Here is a 13,837-nt window from a genome sequence, read left to right on the forward strand (position 1 = left end):
TGAAAAGGTTTATAAATGCGTTTGCAAGAGATTGAACACAAGCTAAAGGTTCTGCTGAATTTGCAAATAGCTTTCCAATCCTCTGTGCATTCCATGATCTCTGGTGATGCTGAGTCCTAAATCAGTGCTGCAGCTGATGGAGAAAGTACAGTCAGATTCGTTACGTAATGTTTAGTTGATCTCTTCCCTTAGAAACAGAAAATCAGCTCACTGCCTGCAGCGTGGTGTCAAGGACTGAATCACAGTTACATTTCAGTCATGTCATGTCAAAAAAAAAGAAAGATTTAAAAACTGTATAGAGTATTTACAGATAGAGTGATATGTTGCAACGTTTTGTTCCTTTTTTTAATAATTATGGCTAACAGATCATTAAAACTCAAAATACTGTATCCCTGAAAGAGAGTGTATATAGCTCGCAACATTTGATCTGTTTTAAATGTTTTTTTCCCCCTGAAATCTATGAGCTTCTGTCAAGATGAAGATGAGAAACATTAGACCCAACGTTACAGATGACCAGGAGGCTGCTATAAAAGCAACCTGGAGTCTGTGAAACCCACAAAGTGCTGCAGACTGACCGCCTCTATGTCAAGGCGTCATGCCATGCAGTAGGGCTGCAACTAACGATTATTTTGCTAATCAATTAATCTGTAGATAATTCTTTGATTAATCGATGAACAATCAGATAGCAAATTGTTCCTTAAAGAAGATTTTTTACTGAATTAAACCAGGTTAAATTAAAAGTTTTCCACTTGAGGAGTTCTGGATAGAGCATATTGATAGAAGGAAAAATTTTTTTTTATCTTAAATGTAATATGTTTATAAAAAAATTTTTTTTAACAATTTTGGTGTAATTACTACTCTAACTAGGTTGCTCTGTCAGCTAAAGACATGTTTTAGAGTCTCTACACTCCAGTTAATCGATTACTAAATTAGTTGTAATTAGTAATTGGTTGATAAATATTTTAATGATCGATTAAACATGAATAATCTTGATTGTTTCAGCTCACTGTGCAGTAAGTTATTCACCTAAATACCAGGTATTGAGGTGAATAGTGTTGTGCAGCTATAATATATTTATTGCTCACCCTAATAGCGGTAGTAAATACGTTAATTAAGCAGAAAATATCCGGACTTCCGTACATAGTTAAGCCGGACTTACACTGTCGTTTTTCAGTCTTTGCACGCAGCTACAGCTCACAATGCATGTGCGGCCGGACGCTCTGACCCGATCTACCGGCTCACAGTGCACGTCTAACAACTACATTGGACTCAACCCCGGAGAGAGATGGCACTACTGGAACTCATCTATCCGGAGGCCAAATGAGTAGAAGAAGAATATGAACCTCACTAGACTGAAACTCGCTGTCTCGGCAATTTTGCAATTTTGTGCTGAAAGCCCTAAGAAGAAAAGGCAACGACTTATTTGGACAAAAACCTGGCTAAGCAAACATGGCTACTACGGTCTGTCAATTTTACAGAAAGAACTCCATTTCACTCACACCTCCGCCATGCTTCTGTGTTTTCATCTGAGAGAAAGAAGAGGAATCCTTGTTTGCCCACTGAGCGATTTGCTCACGACGGTTGACTTAAAATCAAACATGTTTGATTTTCTCCCGCCCTCACCATTCCTGATCGGGAGGTGGTCGTGAGAGGCTGATCCCCCCTCGTTACACCCTGTACACTACACAACGCACGATCAGGCTGAAAGTCGGCCCGATCGAAAAATTCTCGCACGACTGGAAAGTCGGGCCCGAAAACGGCTTTAGTGAACACATGCCCTACTGCCTCCGTGTTAAAATCACAAATGGAGCCTAGGCGGAAGTTCAACTGAAGAAACCCATTACTTTCCTCCATCCACCTGCGACACAGCCAAGCAGCTTTGAACCACACCTCCAAAAAAGCCAATCAGCATCCATGTTTCATCTTAAAAGGCCTCCGATATGCACTTGTCTGCTCCAGTGCGCAGGCGGTGGATGCACTGTGTGACTTCATTCAGATGACACAGTTTCAACCCACCTCCAGCCCCTCCTCCACCATCGTAGCTAAAGCTTCAACAGAGTCATTCCTCCCGGACTCTTACTGCGTTCCCTGTCTCATCTTAACCGGTCTGGCAGCCGCCATGTTGAGTCTGGTTCTGCCAGAGGTTTCTTTCCAACGGGGAGTTTTTCCTCTCCACTGTCGCTTTATGCTTGCTCATCATGGACAGGTTCTCTCAACCTGTGTTATCCAACTGGACTTCCATCCTCCACGTCCCTGAGTGAAGCTCTAGTATCAGCTCAGACAATCCACTGGAGCTCTCCATAAAGCTCAGCAGACCGTCTAACCAGCAGTCTACAGACTGACCAACTTCAACTATCTCCACTCCACCACCAGTTTCAGGCCTGGGGGGGAAACAGCCCTATTCTTTGCTCCTGTCCATGCATATCTGTCAAAATTAATTTCTATGTTTCCTGCTGAGGTCTGAGCGCCAAAGACTAAGTAATTGTATCAATAAATTTCTCCTAATTGTCTTTTCTCTTCCTGTGAGTTTTCCAGATTAAAATGAAACTGTGAATTGAGCTTAACCCACGGTGAAACAAATAATTCTGCACATACATGGAATACAGTAACTACCTTCCTTTCAAAATAAGAGTTTATTAACAAAAATAATTCAGCTCCAAAGCCAACATATTTCACTTAAAAACTTTTCTAAAACTAGTGAAACTGCTATATCCAAAGAAGGGAAAAAAAAGTTTGAATATCATAATCAATGAGAGGATGTAATGATTTCACAGTTTAGCATGAACTTATGTTAGAGAACCAAGGTTCATCTTGAACAATTTAGGATGAGATCAAATAAGCTTTTAACTACTTTAGAGCAAATAGAATGTTTTCAAACCGATTCAAAATATAAATTCCTGCTTAATCAGTAACCAATAATCTGTAGTTAATTGACTCTTCTTGTGAGCTAGATATTAGCAGACATGAGGGCTCCCATTAAATGACGTTTTGTCATAACTTGGTAATCAAAATGTTATGAACATGTGAGAAAATACAGTAAGTTTAACATTTTATTAAGGTTTAAACCCTTAATGAAATAAAGCTCGTTTTAGCTCTATAAACAACAACTCAGATAAGTTAGCCTAGCGTACCATGCGTCCATCTTCTCAGCTTTGTCCTTACTCAACAGTAAATGTATGAATTGATCAAATATAATTTAAAAACATATGGTGGAAGTGGAGAATCTGAAAAATGTTAATCTTTCTCATCCAATGGACAGACATGGTTAATGGACATTGGTTCCCCATGTTCAAAATCATTATCATGGTTTATGTCACAAGAATAGAAATTGACATACTTTTCAAAAGCTTGATATTTTTGCTTTAAACATCCTTTTCTCGTTTGTGATATTATAATTTTTAAAATTACTTTTTGTGTTTTCTTTACCTGTAGCTATAATCATCAGAATAAGCGGTAAAAGCTTAAATATTTTTACTATATGTCGGATAAATCCCTATAAAATGCACTTTTACACAATGTTCAGATTTAGATGTTACTGTATGACTTATAAATACAGACGCAGGTCAACCAGCGAGGAAAAGGCTCAGACAGCAGATCGTCCATCCCGGTGGTCTTTGATGATAAAGCTTTGGGATCCGGAGTTGATGCTGTTTTCAAATGTTGCAATTTTTACTGTTTTTTTTCTGATGCTCTCCAAAGGAAAGCGATCTTTGAGTAAGGAACAAAGGACAAATTTAAGATCTCCAAAGCTACGTCTGTGTTTGTTCTGTCTCAGCCTTAAAATTTCAGCTAAGGGAAAAATAATCTCCGAATTGTTTTCTTTATCTCGTTTTTTATTGGGTCCATAAGTGAAATTCTGCTAATGGAGAACATAAGAAGAGACTCTTTTATATCTGTCATCTTTGTTTTTAGGATTTTTTCTTTTACCCAATAAATGTTGCGAAAAGACAATTCAACATTTTAAAACACAACTCAGCATGTTAATCTAAATGTCCAGTTCTATATCTGATTGATAGACAGGAGTCTGGTATTAGGTTTCAGTGTAAATCAGAGTCATTTCAACAGTTAACTTTAAAATGTCATCAACATTAAATACTTAATTATCTTATAATGAAACATGACGCAGTTTGTTTTCTTTTCTTATTTTCTTGCCTGATTCCTATTGGGATGCAACATTGTCTTTGCAGCACTTAGGATGTTTCAGAAAAAGGATATATTCCCCGATTGTTGCTGTGATCCCTGTTCTTTATTGTCAGGGCTGTTTAAATAAGGCAGTGTCTGCTTTAAATAATCCTGTTTTCTTTACTTTTTTTATTTTATTTCCAAACCTAAATACACTTCAGGGTAAACTTAGTTTGAAATCTTCATATTAATGTATAGCAAAATGGATGGTGGCAGATGTGCTGCCATAAAAGAAAAAGAATGTCATTTATATTAGATTGAATCCAAAAGAATATGAAAGGATTACAAGATTATCCCTATAAATTCAACAAACGTATGTCTCTAGCATTTAAGCTTTTTCCTTTTTTTTTTTTTTTTTTGTTAACCAGACTGAGTAATCTACATCCATGCTCTGTGTTGATGTGTTTTTCACAGAATGAAACAAGGGGAGGTTATTTTTTTGCTGAGTTGATGAATATAAAAAGGTTAGTACAGGCGGACCAGCCGTCTGCTGGGGGAAAGGGTTTGTAAGATACAATAGCACAGTATGATGCTGTGTAAAATTTAGTCATCCCACTGCTTTAAGTCTAACTGGCGGTCTTTGCCTTAGATTCGGCCAGATTAAGAGGTACAAAAGCTGCGCGGGCCAGCCTGTCATGCATGTCGGCAACGTTCTGCAAGTCTGTGGTCGACGTAGAACGTAAATGAGATTAACATAATATCATGCCTTTAGGTTTAGGCATGAGTCCTGGTTGGTAGGATCTGTTACAGTGCTTCATAGCTCAGATGTTTCCCACACCTTCACAGCACAACGGTGGGAAGTAGAGAGTAGATGTGTGTTGTTATTTTGATCATTCTTAACAACACAAAGCAGGTTGGTTTGATGTTGGGAATATGAGGTTAGCCATATATTGTTTTTAGTTTTTTGGGTAAGTTATTTATTTATTTTTCTTACCTGGTAGATTGTGTTTGATGTTAAGGACAAGAGAAACAACAGCCTTCAATCTTTCAGGCAAACTAGATCATTCTGACTTGTTAAAAGAAGGATCCATTTTTATTATTTCTATGTTCTAAACTGAATTGTTCCCTTTTTGGTAAAAGTGTGCAATGACATCAGTTTTATCAAACAGTGCAATACATACTTAGGTTCTAAATCCTTTGATATGAAAAAGGCGTTCGCCAAAAGGAATATATTTTGTACACTTTTGTGAAAAGGCAGAAATGAATGAATAGCCCTTACATAAAGCACACCTAAGCTCAGAAAAGAATCAAAGATCAGCCTTTTCAAGTCAAAAGCCATGATGTATATTGTGAAATAAAATTTCTATGGTTTTTCTTACATTTGATAAAGACAGAATGAAAATGCAGTCAACCGTGAACTGATGAGATCGTTTGTGATCAGTTTACTAAAATAAATTCGCTAAAAAAAGTTTAATAGTCCACTCCATTTAGATCTATGTAGACATAGAAGTTAAAATACACATTTAAAAATATTGATTGTTGTCAAATGAAATAGGGGTTTTAGCATTTTAAACTTGGGATGACCTTATATTAGCAGATGCTGCCTGGCCTGACCTCATCTAGTTCTCTACTTTATCACATGGCATTTCGTTTTTAAACTCTTAAAGGCCAAATAATCCCATGGCAGGCCACATTCAGCCCAAAGGACAGGAGCTTGGTACATGTGCTCTATCATAATGCTATTGAATATTTGGCGTCTGTGCAAAAGGTTCTGATTGGTCAGGTCTGGGATCAATTTATGATCCCTATGTTCACCACTGAGAAGAAAAGACAAGATAATGATCGTATTTATTGTAACTGTCATAGTTTTTGGATAGTTTCTTGGTATTTTGCTATTACTTTAAACTACTTCACTCTCTGTGTATATAAAATTTAAAAAAAGTTAGCTAACTCATAACTTGGGGGAGTGATTGCCTAGTGGTTAGAGCAGTGCACTGAGAAGGTTGCAAGTACCTGGTTGGATCCCCACAGCCTGCACTCTGGGCTCCCTGAGCAAGACCCTTAACCCCACACTGCTCCCGGGGCACCGCACAATGGCAGCCAACTGCTCCCCAAGGGGATTGGTCAAATGAAGAGGTCAATTTCTCCAGTGTGAGATTAATAAAATTCAATTATTGTTCTTAAGTCCAGCATGCTCCCCCAAAAAAGCTGAAACAAAAAAAACAGAGTAGCTTTACTTCACTCTTTTCAGCCTTCATATTATCTGCCAAAATTATTCCCCTCTCTTTGAAAGCCAACCAAAAAAAAAACTGCTGTAATGTCTCTGTAAAAATCAAAAACTGATTTCTTATGAATGGCTTCTTATAAGCTTTGTGCTTCCCTTTCAGTTCAGAAGGACTTTTTGGCACAAATGTTGAGCCATCTGCACTGAGTATCAGCATCCTCATTGAAACTGTTATCAGTGCTATCAGTACCACCTTTTAGAGCGTAGGTGTGTGGTGTTCAATGACTGGAAAGAGATCAGAGAACGATAACCCAAGACATGGTAAATGGTAAACGGCATGTACTTATATAGCGCCTTTATTCAAGTTAGGAGACTTGACCAAAGCGCTTTACACTACATTCATTCACCCATTCACGCACACATTTATGGTGGCAAGCTACATTGTAGCCACAGCTGCCCTGGGACTCACTGACAGAAGCGGGGCTGCAGTACACTGGCGCCACCGGGCGGATATTTGCCTCAGTTTACTCAACACACATCACTTTGGGGAGAAAAAAAAAACAGCTTTGCATTTAAAGCCAATCTCAACATGTAAAGCATACAACAGTCAAAATGGCAGAAATGTATAAAGAATTGTGCCAATAGGGTACATGTATTTTAAATACTCATAGGAGCAGTTTTGTTCATGTAAACTACTCTCAATGAACAGTTTGAACACTTTATATGCAGATTCAATGCAATGAATCAATCATGCAATATGTAACATGCATGATTGATTCCTCCTTCTTTGCACTCATGGCTTGAACAGACCTGTTTCTACATGTTTGTGACAAATTTTTTAAACTACCAGAGATGGTTTACTGTCTGTTATTTGCTGCTTTTCAGGAACTCCCACCTCTTGAGACAGTAATATATTCTTTCTGGCTGTGGCTAATAATGTTAGCAAAGCATCTTAAGGTCATTACTAATCTCTTCAATAGTTTAATTCTGACTTGATTCTAACAGACATCCATCCATTTTCCGTCACGCTTATCCCAAGCGAGGGATACTGGTGTCTATCTCCATCTGTCTATGGGTGAGAGGCGGGGTACACGCTGGACAGGTCGCCAGTCCATGGCAGGGCAACACAGAGACAAACAGGACAATCAACTTTTCATGCACACACTCACACCTAAGGAGAATTTAGAGACGCCAATTAACCTAACAGACAGGTTTTTGGACTGTGGAAGCCAGAGTACCCGGAGAGAACCCACGCATGCTCAGGGAGAACATGCAAACTCCATGAACCCAGAACCTTTTTGCTGCAAGGCAGCAGTGCTACCCACTGCGTGCCGAGCAGCCCGTTCGATAGACATCTTCGTCATCAATTGATAGCTTTGTCAACACAATGATGGACAAAAAATGCAAATGCTTATCATTTGCTGTAGATGTCATATCTCTATTTATGTCTGTGTCTTTTGCCATCCTCAATATGAGCTAAATTTGGTTTAGATCATATGAAGTTCCAAATGTAACATTAATCATAAATTTGGAGCGTATAGCTATGCTGCCAGAACATATTTTGACTGTTATTTAATGAAGACTTTACCTGTTTTTATCTTTTTAAGAGAACCCTAGCCTGGAGAGGCTTTGTAAATATTACTAGCCACAAACAAGAAAAGACATTTATTGTCTGAAGTGGTGGGATTTCCTTCAGTGTTGGTTCCATCGTCAAAGTAACAAAAGTTGAAACGAACATCCAAAAACAGAATCACAGGCAAGGAGGAGAGAGTGTTAAATAAAATGGCTCCTATGAGTCTATTATTACATATGTTCCATTTTGGCAGAATTCTAATTTCATAAAAATATTAAAAAAAAAAAAAAAAAACAGAAAAAAAGCAGTGACAAGCAAAAAAACATTTTTATGTAAAGACAACATATTTACCACATTACCACATGCTTCTATATTTCGCATTGACAGCAAAATGGAATCTGTCTGCAGAATTTATGCTCACATGACAACAAATATTTTCCGTTTCCTAGATACGGGGAGGGGGGGTCAACTTACCCAGTGGCCCCTCTTACCCACCTCCTCTCTGTTATTTTAATCTAATAAAACCAGTTACCACCATGTTGGCAGGTTCATTGCTTTTACAGCTCATCTGATAGAATTGGATTGAATAGAATAGCCTCTATTTCCCCTTGATGGGGACCACAGTATGTTCCAGCAACAAGTGGAACATAAATAGGAGCATTCAGGCTCTGACAAGGGTAAGAAATCGCTCTTGTCCCAATAACTGCGACTGATACATAATCAACCAAATCGGACCACAGATTGCAGTTTAATTATCTTTATTGTCTTGCCATGTCATTGCTGTTGAGAGTCCCCTATCTCCTCCAGTCAGCTGCTTGTGGTTAGCAATTAGCCAGCACGCTCTGTGGCTCCCACCCCACACACAAACACACACACAAACACACACATAGTGGGTGTGCTAATACTTTATTCAGGCCCTGTGGCCGTGCTGAAATAAGCTGATTTCTCCTCTGCTTCTCCTGCATGTAAGCTGCATTTAGAATAATTAGAGGATGCTAAGCTTTGTAATACCTCTGCAGTGTTTTGTCAGAGGTCAACACGGAAAGTAAAGTCAGTGTATTGTGTTCACCAAAGAGGAGAACGTCACTCTATGAATGTCAAAAGTAAAAGTTTTTGTGTCCCTTTAACTTATTTTGTCAAGTTTTATTTTGATGAACACAGCTTTAACATCCCGTTGAGTATCGTATATATTCAAAGAGGATGTAACAAGAGTGCAAACTGAGCATTGAAGTTATATATTTTCTGAGAAGCAACCTGAAGGATGTTCACCTTATAGAGCAAGGATGACTCCAAACATACAGCCAATGCTAAAGTCATTATAAGCACGTGTCCAAGTGGTCTAGTCAAAGTACAGATTGTTGGTCTGACAGATAATAATCCAATGATATACATTTAATGTTTGTGGTTCTAAAGTGATTAAATAACAGAGCTGTTACTTTTTTAAGGTACTCTTTAGTTTAATTTATGTTCCCTCTATACCATTGATGTCCAAAGTGCAGCGTGGGGCCATGTGTGGCTCAGGATGATTTTTCAAGGCCCTTAACCAGATTTCATGAATGCAGTAAATATGTTTTGTCATCCCAGGCAGCTGATGCAGATACATGTCTATGAAATGTTAAGTTATAAATTTGGCCTACATGAGACCTTTAAAAAAGTGAATGTAAGGCTTAAAAGGATCCCGGTTTTTCAATTTAAGTTTAATTAAATGATAAAAAGAATCTAAACCATCCTGTGGCAGACTCGTAGCTACCAAATTATTAATCTTGGCTAAATAAAGCAAACGTGAGATGTTTTCATATCCTCTTTTTGCTTGTTACAATACAAACACGAAAAAAACAATAAGCCTGAAGCCATTCGACTTTTGTTTTGTTTTGCTTCATTAACAGCAAGACTTTCTCTGTTTTGGATCTACCAGGACTTAGTCAACGTTCAGACTGCACTGCAGAAGCAGCAGAAACAGCTAGTTTACATGCAAAGTCAATGGTTGACCCGCATCAAGGCGCAGAAAAAGCTGCATTTTGAGAAGCAGGAGCAGTACCTCATGTGCTTCTGAGCATCTGACGCATGGGATTTGCTTCAGAAGCAGCAGCAGCAGGAGTTAGAAAAATTTGATTTCTGCTGCATCAACCAATCAGAGAAGCTGATCTGGGAGCTGGCAGGAAGACAGACACAGTACTGCTCATGCAGATCGCTATGATCACTCCTCTGAAACAGTTTATTAACGCCTAAATTAACTTAAAATGTCAAAACCTGCCAGCAAACTATGTCCACTTTTATTATTTTGGGACCTGTTGGTAGATTATGTTGATGAAAAACACCTTCCATCAGCTGTAAACGGTAGTGGAAAACTAAAAAGAGGCTAATATTTGAAGGTGGATCGTAATCTTCATGAACTGACTGCACAGATGAAGTTTTCAGGTGAACTTTCTCACAGAAAAACATTAAAACTACTTATTACCCACTGATCACAGCAAATATATATATACTTTTCGACAGCCCAGCTAGAGTAGCAGAGATGCTTCAGCTGCGCGTCAGAACAAAACTTGTACAAGCATCAAAAATGAAGCAGCACGCATGTATTTGTTGCTTCTGATGCGTGCGGCCTGAACGTAGCACAACTGTATTTCTCCATTTTCTATAGAAATCAAAACCGCTGCACTTTTTTCTATTAAATATTACAAGTTAGGTTTACTGTTGAGCGGGTAAAACTGAAAATAATAAATATATATTTTCTACAATTTTAATAAACGTAACGAGTCTTAACGTTAACTGTTTTCTTCATTCTTTCCAGGAGCGGGAGCTTTGCAGGAAGAGAAAAGAATGTGAAAACCTTGAGCATGAAGTAAAGAAGCGACAGAAGAGATGTCTGGATTTAGTAAGAGAAAGTTGAACCTTTGTTTCCTCCTCTTGTCACCTGGTGTTAATGTTGCATTGGAAGGAACAGTGAGTCTGAAAGCTGGGCTTGTTTTTCTAACAGGAGAGCCAGCTTGAGGATGAGCGAGGCAAACATGAGCAACTAAAGGAGGAGGCAGAACTCCTCAGGAGGAAGGCGCAGCTGCTCGACCAGGTCCGTGTCTCTCAACTCTTTTTGGCTACTAACGGTTTCATTGGGAACCGGCCGGTTGACGTGTTTCTGTCTCTCAGACTCGGGCTGAGAATGAGGAGCTGAGGGAAGATCTCTCTGAAGTGACCGCTCAACACAATTCAGTTCTCGAAGAGAACCAGAAACTCCGTGCCAAACTGGAGAACCTAGAGCAGGTCCTAAAGGTATTTCATTACACATGCCAAACTTTGTTATAAAACCAAATATGTTTCTCATTTATTCAGACATTCTTTTATTTTATTTTGGGGTTGGGTTTGTGTCTTGTTATGTTTTTTTTCCATGACAGCATATGCGAGAGGTCGCCGAGCGAAGGCAGCAGCTGGAGTTGGAGCATGAGCAGGCACTGGCTATCCTTAAGTTCAAGCAGGATGAGATCAAAAGGTTGCAGCGGGTGAGAACCTCAGGAACAAAAGTTTGTCTCCATAGCAGCATAATTAACAGGCCCTCATTGTGTTCTGGTACAACGGGCTGTTTTGACCAGCAGGAGGCAACCTTAGGGCATAATAAAAGTTTTTCATCCGCGTAGCTCTCTGTGCTGCAAATTGCCCTACTAACTATTGACCAACATTTATGTCTTTTTACTTATTAGGCTCAGTTATTTGCCAAGAGGGAACATGAAGGAGTGGTTCAGATGCTGGAGGTGAGTTTCCTGCACTCGTTATGAACCCAAATAAACACTTTAAATATCATACAGCACTTCTGCTCTCACTAAAAACCCCTGAGGTGCTTCTAAGAGGTGAACTGTAACAGAATGTGCAGGAAAAATTATATTAAAGAGACGATCCTACAGTTTTATAAGAGACCTCCCTGTTGTTTTTTTTTATCTAAACCCTCCACTTAGATGCAATAAAGTCTGATATATAAATGATTAAATAAGAGCTGGCTCATATTAAGCAAAAAGAACAGGTTTTTGCTTTTAAAACTTTTCAGAGAGGCTGCTGCTTTTGATGTTGAAAGAGAGGAGAACGGTTTGAACGGTTTGTTTTCTCTGTTGCTTGTTGACGTTCATGCTGCCTCTGGGCTCCAAAATAAGAATAACCCAAACCAGACAGCAGCAGTTTAACACCCCGTCTAATTGGCTAGTGGTTTTAAATTTGAAGCAAGAAAAAAAAAAATCCTTTTGAGAGCTTTTTGTTCTCTTTGCTTCGTCATGTGACACTTGATGCTAAGTTGTCGTCAGCATCAAGCTTCATTACATGCGGTGCATTTTGTTTAGAGATTCCTTTTTTTGTTTCCCTAAAGAAGTATGTGTTTTATTTTAGGCATTGACAGAGCTCGTGCTGCGGAGGGAGCTGGTAGAGTATATTTGCTCCTGTTTTTTTTTTTTTGTTAAACGGCTCACTTCCTCCTTCCTGGCTCCTCTCGATTTCTGTCTCTTGATTTCAAACTCAAAGCATCACAGGAGAAAGTCTCCGTCCTGCAGAGAGCGTAGACTCGATGCGCAGGCCTTTCCCCCCAGTCTGCTGGAAAAACATGTTTTCAAGAAGATTAGCAAGAACATTTGCTTTTATTAGAAAGGCAGATGTTGGCTCCTGAGGGCCGAGAGACATTCTAGTGATTCTGGCTGCTGACCTGGACTCAAACTTCTGCTTCTTCTGCCTGACTAAAATACATTTTTATCCTTCCAGAATCCTTTTTTTTTAATTTGTCTGACGCACGTGTTTGTTTTTTATGAACCTCTGGTTTGTCCTTTGCTTTCTTGCTGCTAACCAGAGCACACTGGACTGCATGCAGGTACTTTCTGCCCTCCTTGGATCAATCGTTTCCCTTCCTTAACCTCCATGTGGCTCATTGAATTAAAAAAACCTAGCTGGGCTGCTTTAGTTTAATCCCCTCACCACGATACACATGAACCTCGTAGTTTCTAGTGCTTCTAGCGACTTGATTTGCAGTGTCTGCTTACTAAAGCCTTGTTTAAATCAGGCCAATCACCCCAGGCCAGAAACAGATCTGTGACACAGTTTGAACTGAGAACATTTCACCACATTTATCATATTTGCTCATCTTGCTCCATGTAGGCAACAAAACAGATTATTGTTTCTCACAGGTTGTGTTTTTTCCCTCAAGCTTTAGAAGGTGGTTCTGGCAGTCCTGTAGCTAAACCACTGTGTAGGTGAGAGATGACAGGAAATGTTGTTCAGACAGTTTCAGCCTGCAGCTTTTGTCAGACCAGCCTGTTTAAAAACTCCCACCACAACCGGAAGTGAAATCAGCCACTTATAGAAACTGGAGTTGAGCTGTGTATCCCCCTCAACACCCCCATCCCCTACAAAGCTATAGCAAACAACCTCCCTGCTCACTGATTTTATGTGGGTTGAAGAAAAAAGCAATGAGTTAAATGTTGATCTTTTAAAGGTTTCCTGACTAAATTTCCCCTTTTCTACCATAACTGTCTCACTCCTATTGCCCTCTACTACTTCTACTTCCCAACAGTCCTAAAGGTGTTTCTCACCTGTGTTTGTGTCTGTTCTGCAGAAACCGTCTCTATTTCTTAGCTTATCTTCTGACCAGAGCTGTCAGGTTTGAATAAACTGAGTAAAATTCACCTAAAAAAAGTGGACATTGAAAAAACTAAAGGTTTCTGCAGAGCACTGATATTCACAGGGCCTTCATAAAGTGTTCATACCATAGCTTTTTAAAAATGATTATTTTTCCTGTTAAAATCATAAACTTCCTTGTATTTCATGCGATATGTCTGTTTGATATATCAACACAAAGTAGACAATAATCATAAAGTGAAAGAAAATGATCCATGTTTTAATTTACCTAAAAATTATTTGCCATGTCTGTCTGTTCCTACCCCTTTAGTTTGATG

At 39.0% G+C, this 13,837-nt stretch overlaps 1 protein-coding gene across 1 annotated transcript in view; it reads left to right on the plus strand.

Moving 5' to 3' along the window:
- bzrap1 (benzodiazepine receptor (peripheral) associated protein 1) overlaps positions 1 to 13,837 on the plus strand; it is a 97,924-nt gene that overhangs the window by 43,197 nt on the left and 40,890 nt on the right. The window contains exons 8-13 of the mRNA XM_015383670.1: positions 10,711 to 10,794; positions 10,897 to 10,986; positions 11,064 to 11,186; positions 11,309 to 11,413; positions 11,612 to 11,662; positions 12,285 to 12,317. Coding sequence (XP_015239156.1) covers positions 10,711 to 10,794; positions 10,897 to 10,986; positions 11,064 to 11,186; positions 11,309 to 11,413; positions 11,612 to 11,662; positions 12,285 to 12,317 — 486 coding nt within the window. The remainder of the gene's footprint in view (positions 1 to 10,710; positions 10,795 to 10,896; positions 10,987 to 11,063; positions 11,187 to 11,308; positions 11,414 to 11,611; positions 11,663 to 12,284; positions 12,318 to 13,837) is intronic.

Source organism: Cyprinodon variegatus, unplaced genomic scaffold (genome assembly GCF_000732505.1).
Source record: "Cyprinodon variegatus isolate N-32 unplaced genomic scaffold, C_variegatus-1.0 Scaffold291, whole genome shotgun sequence".
Lineage (NCBI taxonomy): Eukaryota > Metazoa > Chordata > Actinopteri > Cyprinodontiformes > Cyprinodontidae > Cyprinodon > Cyprinodon variegatus.